Here is a 20,784-nt window from a genome sequence, read left to right as displayed (position 1 = left end):
GACATTTAAGGCTCCACAAACTGGCAGGCAGGCAGGATTTTACTCTCTGGGGAACTGCTGCCGCCCAGGAGTGAGAGCCCTGTGTAAGTAACCTCTAACAAACTACCTAACCCATAAAGCTGGAGTTGTCTGGGTCGTTCTTTGGCCTGTCTGAACCCTCTCAGTTTGGGAGCCAGTTTTTCTCTACTGTCCTGGGATTTTCCAGAAACAATTTGTCTCTCAGGGTAAAGCATGTATAGAAAGTTCCACCCAGCTTCTTAGGATTTCATTTGTGGATTTTAGAATTATTCTATACCTTTAGACAAAAAAGACCCCCAAATACAAGGTTTAGCTCTCTGGGTTTCCTTCAAAATATTGGTCCCACAGATGCTTGATTCTTCTGAAATGGAAAAAGAAGAAATGCAGGAAATAGTGAAGACAATGGAAAGAGGAAATATGGGACTAAATCAAAATGAATATGAACTGTGGGTAACATTGATTAATGCAAACAAATAGAAAGAGAGTAGATTTAAATCCAAGTATATGATTTTTTTATTTTTAAAAATAAATGAGTCAATTTCCCCTCAATTCAAGCTGAACTCTATATTAAGAGACTTACAAGAGAAACATCATAAAAAAGAGGATAAAAAAAGTAAAAATGGTGGAATAAACGGCATAAATTCTGACCAAAAGAACAGTTTTTATACTAATATCAGACAGAAATAGACTACAAGAAAATAAATATTGCCAGAGATAAATTTTTTGTAACAGCAAAAGGTCAACAGCAGGAAGATATAACAATTATAAATTGGTATGCTCCTAAAACCATACCTTCATAAGATTTTTTAAAAACAGATTGACTCAAAAGGAGAAATAGATAAATCAGCAATAATACAGGAAGATTTTAGCACAACTCTCACTAAATGCAAGAATATGCACACAAAAAATTCATAAAGATAGTAATATTTAAACAACATTAAAAATTTCACCTATGGATATAAGGGAAGAATGCATATTCAACAGCTGTGAAATACATACACATCCTTTTCAAGTGCACATGGAATATTTTTCAAAGTGAATCATATGCTGGTCCATAAAGCAATTCTTAACAAATTTCAAGGAATTAGAATCACAAAGTCTGTCTCTGAACATCAAGGATATAAGCTAGAAAATAAAAACCTAAAATTAGCCAGATAATTTCTATATGTTTGAAAATTAAGCAAATAAATTCTAAGGAACCCATTGGTAAAAATAACAACAGAAGTTAGAAAACATTTTGAGCTTAATGATAATGATCATATATCAATGCTTGAAATAATCAGCAAAATCTTACTTACATTTATTAAACAATAAGAAAGACTAAAAAGAAATACATCAAATGTCCATTCAAGAAGTCATTTCACTTAGCATAATGTCCTCCAGGTCCATCTATGTTGCCGGCAAATGATATCAAAACATCTTCATAAGAACAAAAAATTATTTGTCAATTAAAACTAAAATAAAGGCATTACTAAAGTCCTCCATATTTATGCATGTTGTCATAAATGGCAAGAATTCCTCTTCTTGATGTGGTATATGTACACAATGGAATATTATTTAGCCCTGAAACAGAAGGAAATTTTGTTATTTTCAGAAACATGAATGGAACTGGGGGACATTATTTTAAGTGAAATAAACCAGGCATAGAAACACACACACACACACACAGAAGAATTCCTCTTCTTAAGGAATAATGAGTCAATAATATTCCTTTGGATATATTTTTTATATAGATATATATATATGTACACAAGCTACAAAGTTTCAGTTATGCAGAGTGAATAAATTCTGAAAATCTAAAGCACAGCATGCTGACTATACTTAATAAGATCATATTGGGGACACATACGCACACACCCCATATTGGGGAGATACATACACACACACACACACACAACATTGGGGAGAGAGAGATATATAATATACCTATTGGGCATATATGTGTATGTATATGTGTACATATATATATCATATATCATATTGTCTTTATCCATTCATCTGTTGACAGGTTCATAGACATTTAACATGTGCCCGTATCTTGGTTATTGTGAATAATGCTGCAGTATACATGGAAGTACAGATATCTCTTCAACATATTGATTTCATTGCCTTTGGATGTATACCAAGAAGCGGCATTGCTGGATCCAATGATGGTTCTATTTTTCATTTTAATTTTTTTAGGAACCTCCATAGTGTTTCCATAATGCCTGTACCAATTTATATTCCCATCAGTACAGTACAGAGGTTCCCTGTTCTCCACAGTAAAAGACAAATACCACATGATCTCACTTATATGTGGAATCTAAAAAAGTTGAACTTGCAGCACTATAGAATAGAATGGTCATTTCCCGGAGACAAGGGGTGTCGGTGGGGCATAGTTGGGAAATTTTAATCAAAGAATGCAAAATTTCAGCTAAATACAAGGAATAAATTCAAGAAATCTATTGTCCAACCTGGTGACTATAGTTAATAACCATATCTTTTATTCTTGAAAATTGCTAAGAGAGTAGATTTTAAGTGTTCTCATCACAAAAAAAAAAAAATGATAAGTATGTGAGGTATTACATATATTAAATGACTCGATTCAGCCATCTCTCAATATGTATATATTTTTAAAACAAAATGTGCATATATATCTATAAATTTTTATTTGTTAATTTAAAGAGTTAATGACTTAAAAAGATGAAAATTAAGTTTTTAATTTATTTTCTTTAATTTAAGAACTTTACGGAAACAAAAATCCCAGAAAAAAAAAACACAATAATTAAATACAAAATTTGTTACACTTCGTGGCTGATCATTTTCACTTGCAAGAGTAAACCTTGCTAAATGCAGCCAATTACATGTGTATTGCATGAGACCAGTTTTTTAAGTTACATGTCAAAATGGCTGGAACAATCAATTCTGGACACTTGGTACTATATTTCCACGAAGGCAGAAGGAAGCAGTGCACCATCACTAGAACAGTATGTATCCTTCACACACTGACAGACACTCCAAAACACAGTAGCAATATAGAAAAGGATATTTTTGAAAAGAGAATGAAATAAAAACAAACCAAGAGTTTACATCCACTTTTGTTTCAAATTGTCTATGGATTCCACTAGATCTTGTTGTCTCAAGATGCACCATGTCAGATTAGTAAAGGAGGAAGATCTATGCCTGCATATAAAAGTATCCTTTGCTCAGAGGAGGTAGAACCTGGCAAAAGTTTTATTACAGAGATACCTTATACCTGATCACAAATCCCAAGGCTCATGGTACAAACAAGTGGTTATAGAAAAATAGTACCAGTAGTTTGCAAATTCAGCATAAACCTTAAGCAGGATGATTTTTTTTTTTCTGGTAGTGGTGAGACTGCATCCTATGTAGAAAAAAAAGCTCTCTCTGCCACTTCATCAAATGATGATAAAATTATAAAAATGGAAAACTACAAACTGAGAAACTACTATTATGCAATACATTAAAACAGAAAACATTTAGTACACAAGATTGCTAAAGAATTCCAATAAATTAATAAAAATGGAAAACAACCAGAAGAAAATTGACAAAAGACATAAATACACACTTCATACAAGATTGGAAAAAAATAGAGATCCAATAAACATATGAGAATATGCTCAACTTCAATAGCAATAAAAATTGCAAATAAAACCACAAGGAACTCACTGTCTTAAAGTCATTCCATTAGCAAAAATATCAAACATCTCACAATGTCAAGTATTGGTAAGGACACAGAGCAATGGAACTGCTATGCCTTACTGATAGGAATGTCACTTATAACACAGCATTAGGGAAAACTGCAGCCTTCTATAAAAGTGAACATATAAACATTCCACTTCATACAAAAGAATTGCTATCAGGATGTCTATATCAGTCCTGTGAGCAATACGCAAAACTGCTAACAATGTAAATGGTCCCTGGTTGAATGGTTACATAACCTGTGGTATATTCATACATGCAATAACACACAGCAGGGGAAAGAGTGAGACTAAACCAACAGGCAACAATGTGATCATATTTAGAAAGTTAACGTTGTAGATAACAGTAAAATTCAAACGATTGTGAACCATATAATATGATATACAATATAATTTAAATAAAGGTAAGGAATAATAAAATCTCAATGACATATTTTAAGGATAAATTTAGCATCAGGATTACGTCTGGGGAGAGACAGACTAACAGCATCAGGGAGGTACAAACAGGTAGCTTCAATGACATTGATAATATTCTAGCCAAGAGGTTATAAAATTTATAAGTAAATTGCATATAAGACTGGGTAGGCATGAAAATTTGAAAATAATAGGAGTTCTAAAATACTTTTTTTCACTTAGAAAAGTAAACTTCCTATACATTAGATCTCTACACTCGTTCATTCTCAGATCTGGTTCTGCTCCTTTGTATCCTCTAGCACATGAGGACTATAGGTAACAAAATTGTACACTATTTGGGATTTATGCTAAGTGAGTAACTATGTGAGAAGACAGACATGTTCATTTGCTTCACTATAATAACCTTTTTATTTTTTATGTGTATTTTCAAACATGTTGTATAACTTAAATAAATATAAAACTCATTTTTTAAAAATGTAAATTGAAATAAAACGTAGATAATGTTCCATATTACAATGAAAGCAATTCTATATTCTTCTTGGTTTGGGATATTCCAACATGGCTGCTAATTGAAGAAAACTTATTATTTTACAAAATTGAAAAACAAAATGTTATTTATTCCAAAACAAATCATTTTTAAGTCTACAAGTAAAGTATTTAAATTTAATATAACTTTTAGGAAACACATTGTTTATACAAAACAACACATTTCTTTACCAATATCTTCAGCATCATGCAGACACAATAAGAAGATTTGCATGTTCTTCAAAGAATGGCAAAAATGTACATGATAACTAGTGAGGAAAATCATGGAAATAAAAAGGAAAGGATCTATCTCATAATCCATAACTAGAATCTGTTTTTGTCACCATCCACATTTACTCCAAAAAAAATGCTCCACTGATAGTGTCTTAAACTAAACATAACATCATCTGTCAACCAAACATCTTGAACTGAAAATGCTTGACAGTGAACGGAGGAACAGAAGTAATCCTAAGAGAAAATGCATAGTAGAGATACAGGAAGGTACTCTGCTGATAAATTAATGCACATTAAAACATAAAATCTAATCTTTTGACCATAGAAGTTTGTTCTAAGTATTAGGCAAATTGCTTTCGCACGAATGTCAGTGATAGTAAATTTTCAAAAACAGCCTATTTATCTCCTTTGAAAACAACAAACCACTTTCTTCTACGTCCCATTTTAATATAAACTAATAAAAATAAAATTGCAAAATGAGCTTAGTTTTATTATTAGTTCTATTTGGATACCTGTGCTTTTATTCACCCTGCAGAATTTCTCGATTAGAGTGATTGTAATCTCCACAGATAATTTATTCCACTTTTCTGGTGACTTTGAATAAAGAGAAGCATCTCTAGAGAATCCATTGAATGGACTACATAATCCATCGTTAGAATTTACTGTCTGTCTGTTGCCTTAGACCTGGAAACAAACACATTCATTGTAGAAGACATTCTTATTCTATCTACAGTTAAATTTTTACACAGGAGTTTTTCCATAGAATTTTTCATCTCTGAATTTCTCAAGGTGTATATTAAAGGATTCAACATAGGAGTGACAACTGTATAAAAAACAGTCAAGTATTTGTCAATGGGAAAGTTGGAGACAGGTCTAACATACATGAAAATACAGGGAACAAAAAAGAGGACAACCACGGTGATGTGCGAGCTACAGGTAGACAGGGCTTTACGCCTCCCTTCCTGACTGTAACTTTTAAGGGACCTTAGAATGACTCCATAGGAGATGAGTAGAAGGGTAAAGGTGACCATGCAGATGGCTCCACCATTGGCAACCACAGTCAGACCTATAAAGTAGGTGTCAGTGCATGCAAGTCCCAATAACGGGTACATGTCACAGAAGAAGTGGTCGATGACATTGGGGCCACAGAAAGGAAGACTGTACACAAAGACAATTTGGACCACAGAGTGCACAAAACCTCCAACCCAGGCCACTACCAATAGAAGGACGCAAACCCGTCGATTCATGATGGTCAAATAGTGCAGAGGCTTACAGATGGCCACATAGCGATCATAGGCCATTGCCACGAGAAGGAAAATCTCAGCTCCACCAAACAAGTGTTCTATAAACAGCTGGCCCATGCATGCTGCAAAGGAAATTTTCTTTTTATCACAGAGTAGGTCTACAAGCAATTTGGGGGAAATGATAGTGGAATAAGCAACGTCCATAAATGATAGGAAGGCCAGGAAGAAGTACATTGGGGAGCCTAAGGAGGGGCTGCTGATAACAGTCACCATGATGAGCAGGTTGCCCACCATCGTCACAACATATATGAGTAAAAACATGACAAATAATGCTTTTTGCCCATCAGGATCCTGAGTGAGACCCAGGAGGACAAATTCTGTCGCATTTTTACTCCCTCCCATTCACTCTTCTGTAAGGCTTATATCAGAGCTGGGAGATCAGGAGACCAGCACCTGTAATGAAATGGTGAACAGGACTATGAACACACACAGGATGTCATGGAGCACACCTTCATCGTCATACCTTCAACACGTTACTAAACATTATACATTTAGTAAGTATTTAGTGAGTTCCTCTCGTACAATAGACCGTCTTTAACAATTCTGTTTTCCACAGATGATTTTCTTGGGGGCCTACAGCTAAAAGTTTCTATCTCTAAGTCTTAGTGGCTACTCTATAGACAAAAGTAGTTAAGGGCCCAACAATATTTCATACATTTGATACCTCTTTATTTAACATACGTTACTTCTTGGCACAGGCATCAGCTATGAACAACAAGGACAGTGTCCCTGCTCTAAAGAAATTTTCTCTCTGGTAATGACAATAAACTCTAAATAAATAAACTGGCACACAGTCAGTCCTTAGAATTTGTACCAGTTGTGGTTCTTTACAATGTGATCTGTGTAGCACAAAACATAACCTCTTCCCAAATATTTCACTCAATACTGTGGCAATTATTGACATACATTTGATAGCTCATGCCTTAAGGATATTCTGTCTTCATGAATCTCTCGTTAAATACCAATGGACTGGACTTTGAACTATATTAAATAACTACAAAATTATTTCACGTTGTTTTTTGGTTTGACTCTGATTTTTAAGAAGCTGTAATTCTCTGCATTTCATCTTTACCTATACGACAACTATTAACACACTTACACATTATCCCGATTTTCAGCAATCGATTTGGAACTGAACTACCACCAACTACCACATTAGCAGCTAGTATTATTATTCTCTTTTTAGTTTTTTTTATTCTTTTTAATTCAGGATATTATGGGGGTACAAACATTTTGGTTACATGTAATGCATTTGCCTCACCCAAGCCAGGGCTACAAGTGCGTCCTTCCCCCATACAGTGGGCTCTGCACACATTAGTTATGGATTTACCCCCCACCTCGCCACCCACCCCACCTGGCCGGCACCCAGTGAATATTATTACCATGTGAACACCTTAGTGTTGATCAGTTAGTACCAATTTGAAACTCCTGGGGTGAGCTAGTCAGTGAGGAAGGAGAACATACGCACTGAAAAGAGAGGTAAGGAATAGTGGAACACGGGCTTATTTAAAATACTGTTCACCTACTAAGAGCGCTCAAAAGTAGAATTTCAGTGTCCAGATTCCAAAAAGAGACATATATGTCGGGAAATTCGAAGCTCAGTGTAGGAAGGTATAAGGTTGAGTCTTTTTCTAAGTTCAATTACAAGTCTGTCTCAGTTTGCTCTTTGGAAAATAATGGGATTGAACTGGACAATCTCAGAGTCCTTTCCAGTCGAACTATCTATGATACTATTATGGCAGACCTACTTTATTCTACCCTGCTGACTTTTCTTTATTTTTAATACGTTTCTGGTTAAATAACAATATCCCAGACTATCACAGTTATTTGAAAAATGTGAGTTGATGGAAAATGGGTTTTGGTCATTACAGTGAGGAAATTATGACTCTAAGTTTCTCATCAGGGTTACCTATTTAAGATCCAAGGCCTCCTTGGAGAGGGAGCACAGCACAGCAGGGAATAATGTGGACTCTGGCTGGAGCCACACTGCCTCCGCCACAATCCCAGCGTCACCACTTACTGTGTGACTTTGAGCCTCTTAGGAAACCTCTTTGTGTCTCAGTTTCATCACTTTTAGAATGGGACACCCATATTGCTTACCTCTTAGGCTTGTCGTTGTATTACACAAAGTAAAGTGCCTAGAATCGTGCCTGGCACTTGGTAAAGCCTCCATAAATGAGAGCTATTCTTAGTTTTCTTGAATGCTTCACTGTGAAAACTGGATCAGAAAAAATCCTCTGCATCTTGGACAACTTGAAAAGAATTATAGACATAGTCCAAGATAAAACGAATAGTACACCCATAACTCACTGACTTCTTTCTGGGCATACAATAAAATTGTATATTTTATGAATTACCTACCTAACTACACGTGGGTAGTAATTATACCTGTGCCAGGACGGACTTTGATGAGAAGCATGCAGAATAACAGGGGGAAAGCTGGACCCAGTAGCAGAGGGAGAGCTACATAGTAGAAAATGAAAGAAAGGAAGGATCCAGTCAGGAAACAGAAATAATGCCTAATAAATCAATATCAACCTGTAATAAGATCATTAGTGTGGTCATTAAGTGAGGCTAGTATTCTTTTAAAAATCTTTTTCAGAAAGGTTTCTTATAGTGGAGAAGTACTGGGAGCCCAACCTCCTGAGGGTTCCTGGGCATATTCAGAAGGCTTCTTGGGGTGTCCACAACAAATAAACCCAGACCACATCCTAGTAAAGAAAACTTATAAAAATTCAAAAAGGGAAAAATCATGGATTTTTTTAAGTTTCTAGGTCTAATGGTTAAGGAAAAACATAAGGAACAGAGAAGAATAGAACAAGAATAAGAAACAAACTGAAAGTTTCTCGTTATTCGCTGCTGGGGAAAATTACTGAATTAGTAAACCTCACATGTAGACCAGATGCTTCCATTTACATACATTGGGCAGTGGGGCAGGTCACGCACAGGAAGAATTTGAGCTCTCCCTAGAAGGCAGCTGTGATGAACATTCTATGTTTCTCATTCACATAATTGAGAAATTCTGTCATTGTTGACTCAATAGACTAATAATGGTGTCACTGTTGAAGAACATAATGGTACTAAGTAGTCATTTCCAATTGTCTCTTTTTATCCACACCTTACTGTCTGCAAGCTCCAGTGCCTTTTCCCCCTTTAATCAGCAATGACAGATTTCACCAGAATAAATCTTCTGTTAGACAATTTAACTATTCACTTGTAAGTTAGGGTACATAAACTATCCTCTATAGTTTAAGTCATCAAAGATTTAATACTTTAAAGTAGTATTACTAGGCTTTCAACTTAAAACACGACTTCAACACTTTTCTAGAAGAAAAATAATTTAGCGTAGATTTCAAGAACATGACATTTTTAAAAGATAAATTCTCAAATAACAAAAATGCCCCCTATAATATTTTACAATTTCTGTCTTAAAAATCATTCTAAATGACAATAGCAAGGTAATGTTGAAGTGTCATTTTTGCTAGGATACTGTCCCTAAGATGTTTCCTGAGATAATTTTTAGATTCATACATAAAAGCCCATATTGTGTTCCCAGAACAAATATGCATTTGTTCCTTTACACTCTAACACACTTGGTACGATAAGTGATTTTAAATTCTCTAATTCAAATATATTTAAATGTAATTTACATCTTTATTAACATATCATGTAAAACATAATATCCCAAAACTGAGATTATAAATCCATTGGTTTATCTGTTTACCTGTAACATGCAACATGTTTCTCCTGTTATTTGGCAAAATGGAAAATAAACACCTATCTAGCTGTATTCTATATCCAAATGAACTTTATATATTCTGATTAATTTCTGTGTTTGGCTGGATTAATTTTTGTAATACAGATTTCTCCAATGAAAACATATGATATTTAAGACATTAGCTAATTTCAACATATCACAGGAATTTTCAAAGAGTATCCCTTGTCAGCTGTTTCAAGAATTCACAACTTGGCTCTTGTCCTTGTTCCAAAAAAGTCAATGCTTCTTTCACTGAGTGTAACTGTAGATATCTCATGTGTCAACATGTGATCATAGAACACATGATAAATGTGGATGATCAGTGAATCTAGAAATAGATCCAAGTGGCAACAGGTTCCATATTTCCACACAGGCTTCCCATTACCTCAGTCCTTCAGAGAGATGCAGAACTATCCAAAGCCTAAAATAATGTGAAAAAAAATTCTATGGTAAATTCAAAAATAAATTATGAGTTTCACACTATGAAATATTTAGGTAAGGCAAGTAATATTTAAACCAGAATGAAGGGGGAGGCAGCCCCAATTTCACTTACCCAACCATATCGCCAGCAAAGGATGGCTTTACTCTGACTCTTGGAAAATCTCTACACAGCAAGCCCTGAAGATCAAACACAGAGAGCCCTAGAGTGGAAATTCCCGTTCTAATTCTTAGAAAGATAGACAATCTTAGTTCTGCAGTTACAGGTTGAGGTAGAGGGTATTAATCAGGTCTGCATCTGCATCAGATTTAACAATAATGATCTTTAGTCTATTAATTTGATTCCTTAATTTTAGTCCAATATCAATTCAATGACTGTTTCTGCAAGAAATAGATTCTTCTTTTCAACACAGGAACAGCACCTAAGGGCTTCCACTGTTATTTCCTGTACTGGGCTTGTCATTAGCTCCATTGAGAACATTTATTTCATCATCTGTTTAGTTAAATATTGGATTTTCTGTACCATAAGGCCCTTAGATAAAAAGTCACATAAATACTTTTTTGAACCAGCCAAAATCTTTATCATGTAATAGGCTATACTCAAAGTTGCCAGTTTTCTATTTACCTAATAAATGTGTTGAATCCAGGAAACCCAAATGTCCTATGTATTATTTCGAAGATTTAAAGAGCACATCTAAGCACTGTGTCTCTCTTTTTGGTAAGTGGTAAAAGATGTACAAATGTATTTTAATTCTGCAGAACTATCTGATAGGATCAAAGTTACTGTGAATTAAATTGTGACTCCAAGAGGAAGAACTAATATATGCATAAGCCAACATTCTCTATGTCACTTTCAGCAGAATTTAAAGAACTACTAATGCTTTCTGCTTACCTGAATGAGGCAAAAGTGTTTTCTAGGTCAAATGATGCCTAGAGCAGCCCAGAATCTGAAGTTATTTACTCCAGTAAAAAGTACATTGAAAATAGTAATTGATTTAGATTTTGTCTCAAAATATGCCATCCTTATGGTAATTCTCCATAACCCATACCTATTGCCAAACTGGAAATTTAAAAACAGAAATAGCAAAAATAGCTTGTTCTATACCAAATCACCAAATAGGACAACCAGAGGTGCTAAAAGAAAATGTAAAATGCAGGTGCTTAAAAGGATTTTAAATGCTTTACAGTTCATGCCTTTTAACTGGGCTTTGTCTTCTCCTATATTTTATTTTTATTTGAATGCCAGCTTTTGTATACAAAATTTTGTAAGACAATTCAAGACTTTTACAATGTTCTCTTCTTTAAGAGAGAATTTCCTGGCTTTTCTGCCTGGCAGCTAGGACTGGAGAAGTAAAGATCCCAGAGAACCCTAATCCAAACAAGGACTTAGATGATTCAAGCTGGGTTTGACTTCCTTTGAGGACTACTCTATTGTCTACTCTCCCCTACTCTAAGAGTAAAGCCCTCAAATGGTCTCAAATGAAAGCCTGGCTATTTAAAAAGGACTCTTCTCTTTGCTAGACCTTGAATTTCACTTGTGAAGGAAGAATGCAAGTTTTCCACCACTGGCTTTTACTGTTTAACAGAACTTTTGCAGATTTCTTTAGCAATAGAGATCAACACAAGGTAGCTGAAAGAGATACAGAGAACAAAGAATATTCTTAAGTAGCTCCTTGTGCATAGATGGTTGTCTTACCTGTAAACATGCAATGACACAGAGAGAGCTCTGTGTCACTTGCCAAGGAGACATTTAAGGCTCCACAAACTGGCAGGCAGGCAGGATTTTACTCTCTGGGGAACTGCTGCCGCCCAGGAGTGAGAGCCCTGTGTAAGTAACCTCTAACAAACTATCTAACCCATAAAGCTGGATTTGTCTGGGTCATTCTTTGGCCTCTCTGCACCCTCTCAGTTTGGGGGCCAGTTTTTCTCTACTGTCCTGGGATTTTTCCAGAAACAACTTGTCTCTCAGGGTAAAGCATGTATAGAAAGTTACACCCAGCTTCTTAGGATTTCATTTGTGGATTTTAGAATTATTCTATACCTTTAGACAAAAAAGACCCCCAAATGCAAGGTTTACCTCTCTGGGTTTCCTTCAAAATATTGGTCCCACAGATGCTTCATTCCTCTGAAATGGAAAAAGAAGAAATGCAGGAAATAGTGAAGACAATGGAAAGAGGAAATATGGGACTAAATCAAAATGAATATGAACTGTGGGTAACATTGATTAATGCAAACAAATAGAAAGAGAGTAGATTTAAATCCAAGTACATGATGTTTTTAATTTTAAAAATAAATGAGTCGAATTCCCCTCAACTCAAGCTGAAGTCAACATTAAGAGACTTACAAGAGAAACATCATAAATAAGCGGATAAAGAAAAGTAAAAATGGTGGAATAAACTTCATAAACCCGACCAAAATAACAGTTTCTATACTAATATGAGACAAAATAGACTGTAAGACAATAAATATTGGCAGAGATAATATTTTTTGTGGCAGCACAAGGTCAACAGCACGAAGATATAACAATTATAAATTGGTATGCTCCTAAAAACCTACCTTCATAAGATTTTTTAAAAATAGAGTGACTCAAAAGAAGAAATAGGTAAATCAGCAATAATACAGGAGGATTTTAGCACAACTCTCAGTAAATGCAAGAATAGGCACACAAAAAATTCATAAAGATAGTAATATTTAAACAACATTAGCAAATTTCACCTATGGATATAAGGGAAGAATGCATATTCAACAGCTGTGAAATACATACACATCCTTTTCAAGTGCACATGGAATATTTTTCAAAGTGAATCATATTCTGGTCCATAAAGCAATTCTTAACAAATTTCGAGGAATGAGAATCACAAAGTATGTCTCTGAACATCAGGAATATAAGCTAGAAAATAAAAACCTAAAATTAGCAAGATAATTTCTATATGTTTGAAAATTAAGCAAATAAATTCTAAAGAACCCATTGGTAAAAATAACAACAGAAGTAAGAAAACATTTTGAGATTAATGATAATATATTAATGCTTGAAATAATCAGCAAAAATCTTACTTGCATTTATTAAAATTTAAGAAAGACTAAAAATAAATACACCAAATGTCCATTCAAGGAGTCATTTCCAAAACAATGGCCAACAAACATATGAAAAAATGCTCAACATCTCTAATCATCAGGGAAATGCAAATCAAAACCACAATGAGATATCACTTATCTCCAGTGACAATGGCCTTTACAAAAAGGCCCAACACAATAAATGTTGGCATGGATGCAAAGAGATAGGAACACTCATACACTGCTGGTGGGACTGCAAACTAGTGCAACCTCTGAGGAAAGCAATATGGAGATACCTTAAACAGATAGAAGTAGACCTGCCATTTGATCCAGCAATCCCGTTATTGAGCATCTACCCAAAAGAACAAAAGACATTCTATAAAAAGGACATCTGCACTCGAATGTTTATACCAGCACAATTCACAATTGCAAAGATGTGGAAACAACCCAAGTGCCCATCAATATATGAGTGGATTAATAAAATGTGGAATATGTATACCATGGAGTACTACTCAGCTATAAGAAACACTGGTGATATAGCACCTCTTGTATTTTCCTCGATAGAGCTGGAACGCATTCTACTAATTGAAGTATCCCAAGAATGGAAAAATAAGCACCACGTGTACTCAACATCAAATTGGTTTCACTGATCAACACCTAAGACCATATATAGGAATAACATTAATCAGGTTTTGGGCAGATGTGGTGGGGGAGGGGATGGGTGTATACATACATAATGAGTGTGATGCTCACTGTCTGAGGGATGGACAGGCTTGAAGCTCTGACTTGGCGTCGGGGGGACAAGGGCAATAATCATAACCTAAACATTTCTAACCCCATAATATGCTAAAATAAAAAAAAACAGAAGTCATTTCACTTAACATACTGTCCTCCAGGTCCATCTGTGCCGGCAAATGATATCAAAACATCTTCATAAAAACATAAAATTATTTGTCAATGAAAACTAAAGTAAAGGCATTATTAAAGTCCTCCAGGTTTATGCATGTTGTCATAAATGGCAAGATTTCCTCTTTTTAAGGAATAATGAATGCATAATATTTCATTAGATATATTTTATATATGCATATATATACAAGGTACAAAGTTTCAGCTATGCAGGATGAATAAATTCCGGAAATCTAAAGTACAGCATGGTGACTATAGTTAATAATATCACATTAGGGACACATATACAGATACACACACACACACACACACTCACCCCATATTGGGGAGATATATACAGATACACACACACACATTGGGGAGAGAGATATATATAATATACCATATTGGGCATATATGTGTGTGTACATGTACATATATATATCATATTGTCTTTATCCATTCATCTGTTGACAGGTTCATAGACATTTAAGATGTGCCCATATCTTGATTACTGTGAATAATGCTGCAGCATACATGGAAGTACAGGTATCTCTTCAAGATACTGAATGAATTCCCTTTGGATGTATACCAAGAAGGCTGGATCCTATGATGGTTCTATTTTCATTTTAATTTATTTAAGAACCTCCACAGTGTTTCCATAATGGCTGTACCAATTTATATTCCCACCAATACAGTACAAAGGTTCCCTGTTCTCCACAGTGAAAGACAAATACCACATGATCTCACTTATAAGTGGAATCTAAAAAAGTTGAACTCGCAGCACACCAGAATAGAATGGTGAAGACCCAGAGCCAGGGGGTTGTGGGGGGGCACAGCTGGGAGATTTTGATCAAAGAATACAAAATTTCAGCTAAATACGAGGAATAAATTCAAGAAACCTATTGTACAACCTGGTGACTATAGTTAATAACCATGTCTTTGATTCTTGAAAATTGCTAAGAGAGTAGATTTTAAGTGTTCTCATCACAAAAAAAATGATAAGTATGTGAGGTACTACATATATTAGATAGCTCGATTCAGCCATCTCTCAATATGTATATATTGTTAAAACAAAATGTTGTGCATATATATCTATAAAATTTTTATTTGTCAATTTAAAGAGTTAATGAATTAAAAAGACGAAAATTAAGTTTATTAAATTTTTCTTTAATTTAAGAATCTTACAGAAACAAACAACTCAAAAACAAAAAACATAATAACTAAACACAGAATTTCTTATGCTTCATGGGTGATCATTTTTACTTGCAAGAGTAAACCTTGCTAAATGCAGCCAATACATGTGTATTGCATGAGACCAGTTTTTTAAGTTACATGTCAAAATGGCTGGAACAATCCATTCTGGACACTTGGTACTGTATTGCCACAAAGGCAGAAGGAAGCAGTAGAGCATCACTAGAACGGTACGTGTTCTTCACACACTACCGGGCACTCCAAAACAGTAGCAATATAAAACAGGATATTTTTGAAAAGAAAATGAAATAAAAACAAACCAAGAGTTTACATCCACTCTTGTTTCAAGTTGTCTTTGGATTCCACTGGATCTTGTTGTCTTAAGATGCACCATGTCAGATTAGTAAAGGAGGAAGATTTATGCCTGCATATAAAAGTATCGTTTGCTCAGAGGAGGTAGAACCTGGCAAAAGTTTTATTGCAGAGATACCTTATACCTGTTCACAACTCTCCAGGTTCATGGTACAAACAAGTAGCTATAGAAAAATAATACCAGTAGTTTGCGAATTCAGCATAAACCGTAAACAGGATGATTTTTTTTTTTTTCTGGTAGTGGTGACACTGCAATGTCCTATGTAGGGAAAAAAAGCTCTCTCTGCCCCTTCATCAAATAAAATGATAAAATTACAAAAATGGAAAATCACAAACTGAGAAAATACTACTCTGTAATATATATAAACAAAAAAAAGTTTAGTACACAGGATTGTTAAAGAGCCCCAGTAAATTAATAATAATGGAAAATAATGAGCAGAAACCTGGTAAAAGACATAAAGACACACTTCATACAAGACCGGAAAAAAATACAGATCCAATAAACATATGAGAATATGCTCAGCTTCAATAGCAATAAAAACTGCAAATAAAACCACAAGGAACTCACTGTCTTAAAGCCATTACATTAGCAAAAATATCAAACATCTCACAATGTCAAGTACTGGTAAGGACACAGAGCAAAGGAACTGCTATGCCTTACTGGTAGGAATGTCACTTATAACACAGCATTAGGGAAAACTGCAGCCATCTGCAAAAGTGAACATATAAACATTCCACTTACCACAAAAGAATTGCATTCAGGATGTCCATAGCAGTCCTGTGTGCAATACACAAAACTGCTAACAATGTAACGGTCTCTTGTTGAATGGTTACATAACCTGCGATATAGTCACACATGCAATAACACACAGCAGGGGACAGGATGAGACTAAGGCAACAGGCAGCAATGTGATCATATTTTAGAAAGTTAATATTGTGGATAAAAGTAAAATTCAGAAAATTGTGCACATATAATATAATTTTAATAAAGGTAATGAATAGCAAAATCTCATTAGTATATTTTAAGGATAAATTTAGCATCAGGATTATGTCTGGGGAGAGACAGACTAACAGCATCAGGGAGGTACAAACAGGTAGTTGCAAGGACATTGATAATATTCTAGCTAAGAGGTTACAAAATTTATAAGTAAATTGCATATAAGACTGGGTAGGCATGAAAATTTTAAAATAATAAGAGTTCTAAAATAGTTTTTTCATTTAGAAGAGTAAACTTGTTACACATTAGATCTCTAAACTCGTTCATCCTCAGATCTGCTTCTGATCCTTTGTATACTTTAACACAACACATGAGGACTACAGGTAACAAAATTGTACTATATTTGGGATTTGTACTGAGTATATTGCAGCTGTTCTTTTCACAGAAACCAAAAGTTGAGTAACTGTGAGAAGATGGATATGTTCATTTGCTTCACTATAGTAAACTTTTTTTTCATGTGTATCTTCAAACATGTTGTATACTTTAAATAAACATAAAACTCATTTTTTAAAAATGTAAATTATAGCACAGTTAATGTTCCATATTACAATGAAAGCAATTCTATATTTTTCCTGGTTTGGGATATTCCTACATGGCTACTAATTGAGGAAAGCTTATTATTTTACAAAATTGAAAAACAAAAATGTATTTATGCCACAATAAATCATTTTAAGTCTATAGGTATTTCAATTTAATATAACTTTTCGGAAACACATTGTTTATACAAAACAACACATTTCTTTACCAATATCTTCAGCATCATGAAGACACAATAAGAAGCTTTGCATGTTCTTCAAGAATGGCAAAAAAGCACATGATAACTAGTGAGGAAAATCATGAAAACAAAAAAAAAAAGGGAAAGGACCTATCTCATAATCAAGAACTAGAATCTGGTTTTGTTACCATCCACATTTACTCCAAAAAAATGCTCCACTGATAGTGTCTTAAACTAAACATAATATCATCTGCAACCAAACAACCTAAACTGAAAATTCATGACAATGACCTGAGGAACAGAAGTAATCCTAAGAAAAAATTCAGTACAGATACAGAAAGCTACTTTGGTGATAACTTAATGCACGTTAAAACATAAAATCTAATCTTTTGACCCTAGAAGTTTGTTCTAAGTTTAGTCAACTGCTTTCACCTGAATGTGAGACATGGTAAATTTCCAAAACAGCCTGCTTTTCTCCTTTGAAAACAATAAACCACTTTCTTCTAAGTCCCATTTCAACATAAACTAATAAAAATAAAATTACAAGATGAGCTTAGTTTTATTATTACTTCTATTTGGATACCTGTGCTTTTATTCACCCTGCAGAATTTCTCGATTAGAGTGATTGTAATCTCCACAGAAAATTTATTCCACTTTTCTGGTGACTTTGAATAAAGAGAAGCATCTCTAGAGAATCCATTGAATGGACTATATGATCCATAGTTATAATTTACTGTCTGTCTGTTGCCTTAGAACTGGAAATAAACACGTTCAGTGTGGAAGACATTCGTATTCTATCTGCTTTTCTATCTAACTTTTTACACCAGAGTTTTTTCATAGCATTTTTCATCTCTGCATTTCTCAAGGTATATATTAAAGGATTCAACATGGGAATGACAACTGTGTAAACCACAGTCACGGATTTATCAATGGGAAAGTTGGAGACAGGTCTAACATACATGAAAATACAGGGAACAAAAAAGAGGACAACCACGGTGATGTGGGAGCTGCAGGTAGACAGGGCTTTACGCCTCCCTTCCTGACTGTAACTTTTAAGAGACCATAGAATGACTCCATAGGAGATGAATAGAAGGGTAAAGGTGACCATGCAGATTGTCCCACCATTGGCGACCATAACGAGACCTATAAAGTAGGTGTCAGTGCATGCAAGTTCCAATAATGGGTAAATGTCACAGAAGAAATGATCGATGACATTGGAGCCACAGAAGGGGAGACTGTACACAAAGACAATTTGGAGCACAGAGTGCACAAAACCTCCAACCCAGGCCACCACCAACAGAAGGATGCAAACCCGTCGATTCATGATGGTCAAATAGTGCAGAGGCTTACAGATGGCCACATAACGATCATAGGCCATCGCCACCAGAAGGAAAATCTCAGTTCCACCAAACAAATGTTCTAGAAACAGCTGCCCTATGCATGTTGGGAAGGTAATCCTTTTTTGATCACAGAGTAGGTCTACAAGCAATTTGGGTGAAATGTTACTGGAATAAGCAACATCGATGAGTGACAGGGAGGCCAGGAAGAAGTACATTGGGGAGCCCAAGGAGGGGCTGCTGATAACAGTCACCGTGATGAGCAGGTTGCCCACCATCGTCACAACGTATATGAGTAAAAACATGACAAATAATGCTTTTTGCCCATCAGGATCCTGAGTGAGGCCCAGAAGGACAAATTCTGTCACATTCTTACTCTCTCCCATTTACTCTACTGGAAGGCTTGTATCACAGCTGAGAGCTCAGGAGAACAGCTCCTGTAATGAAATTGTGACAGGACTATGAACACACCCATGATGTCATGGAGCACAACTTCATCATCACACCTTCCACAGTGGCTTACGCACAATATACATTTAGTAAGTATCTATTGAGTTCCTCTTCTAAAGATCAATAGACCTTGCCGTTAATAATTTTATTTTTCCTCAGGTGATTTTGTTTTGGTCTTACAGATGAAAGGTCCTATCTCTAAGTCTTAGTGGATATTCTATAAAGAAGAATAAGGGCCCCACACTCATCCAGACATTCAATAACTCCTTATGTGAAATATGTTACTTCTTGGCACACACATCAGCTATGTACTGGGAAGGGGTTCCAGCTCTCAGGAAACTTACTCTCTGGTGGTAGCAATAAACTCTAAATGAATAAACTTGCATGGCGTCAGTCCCTTGAATTTATAGCAGTCATGGTATCTTTACAATGTGATCCATGTAGCACCAAACTAAGTAACAGAAATCTCTTCCAAAATAGCTCACACAATACTATATCAAAGCACTGTGTGAAGAAGGAGAAAATAGACACTGAGAAGAGAGGTAAAGAACAGTGGGACGTGGGTTTATTTATAATTACATTTACATACTGAGAGTGCTCAAAAACAGAACTCCAGTGTCCAGATTCCAAAAAAAAAAAAAAAAAGAGCATAATCAAGAGCAAATTCCAAGTTCAATGTACAAAGACATGGGATTAATTTTCTAAATGTAATTATGTCTCTGTTTGTGCACTGGAAAATAATGGGAGTAAACTAGACAATCTCAAAACCTTTTTCAGTCAAACTATCTATGATACTATTAGTGCAGCCCTCATTTATTATATTCTGCTGACTTTTTTCATTTTTCATATCTTTATAATGAAATACCAATATCCCATATTATCACCATTACATGAATAATGCAAACCAGTCACAAATGGGATTTGATCATTACAGTGAGCAAGTAATGACTGTACGTTTCTCATGCAGGGTGTACCTATTTAAGATCCCAGACGTCCCTGGAGACAGAGCCCCACGCAGCAGAGAGTAATGTGGACTCTGGAGCCACACTGCCTCTGCTGCAGCCCCAGCTTCACCACTTACTATGTGACTTTGAGCCACCTAATACAACTCTGGGCCTCAGTTTCATCATTTTTAGAATGGGGACACCCATAGTGCTTACCTCTTAGGCTTGTAGTTTATTACAACAGGTAAAGTGGCTAGAACAGTGCCTGGCACCTGGTAAAGCCTAAATAAATGAGAGCTGTTATTAATGATCCTGAATGCTTCACTGTGAACATTAGATCGCAACAAATCATCTGGATCGTGGTCAACTTGAAAAGAATTATAAAAATAGTCCAAGATGAAATGAGCTGTACACCCATAACTCATTACTTCTTTCTAGGAACACA

At 35.1% G+C, this 20,784-nt stretch overlaps 2 protein-coding genes across 2 annotated transcripts; both read right to left on the bottom strand.

Moving 5' to 3' along the window:
• Positions 1-5,551: 5,551 nt before the first annotated feature.
• On the bottom strand, positions 5,552-6,538 carry LOC138384402 (olfactory receptor 4A16-like). The gene has a single exon (XM_069469908.1). It carries the CDS (start codon positions 6,536-6,538, stop codon positions 5,552-5,554), a length of 987 nt encoding a protein of 328 aa, XP_069326009.1.
• Positions 6,539-18,338: 11,800 nt separating this feature from the next.
• Positions 18,339-19,331, bottom strand: LOC138384401 (olfactory receptor 4A16-like). Its single transcript, XM_069469907.1, has one exon. The coding sequence runs from the start codon at positions 19,329-19,331 to the stop codon at positions 18,339-18,341; it is 993 nt and encodes a 330-aa protein (XP_069326008.1).
• Positions 19,332-20,784: the final 1,453 nt, after the last annotated feature.

This window comes from Eulemur rufifrons, chromosome 6 (assembly GCF_041146395.1).
Source record: "Eulemur rufifrons isolate Redbay chromosome 6, OSU_ERuf_1, whole genome shotgun sequence".
NCBI classification, from domain to species: Eukaryota; Metazoa; Chordata; class Mammalia; order Primates; family Lemuridae; genus Eulemur; species Eulemur rufifrons.
The sequence above is the reverse complement of the archived record's forward strand: the minus strand, read 5'-3'. Positions and strand labels throughout refer to the sequence as shown.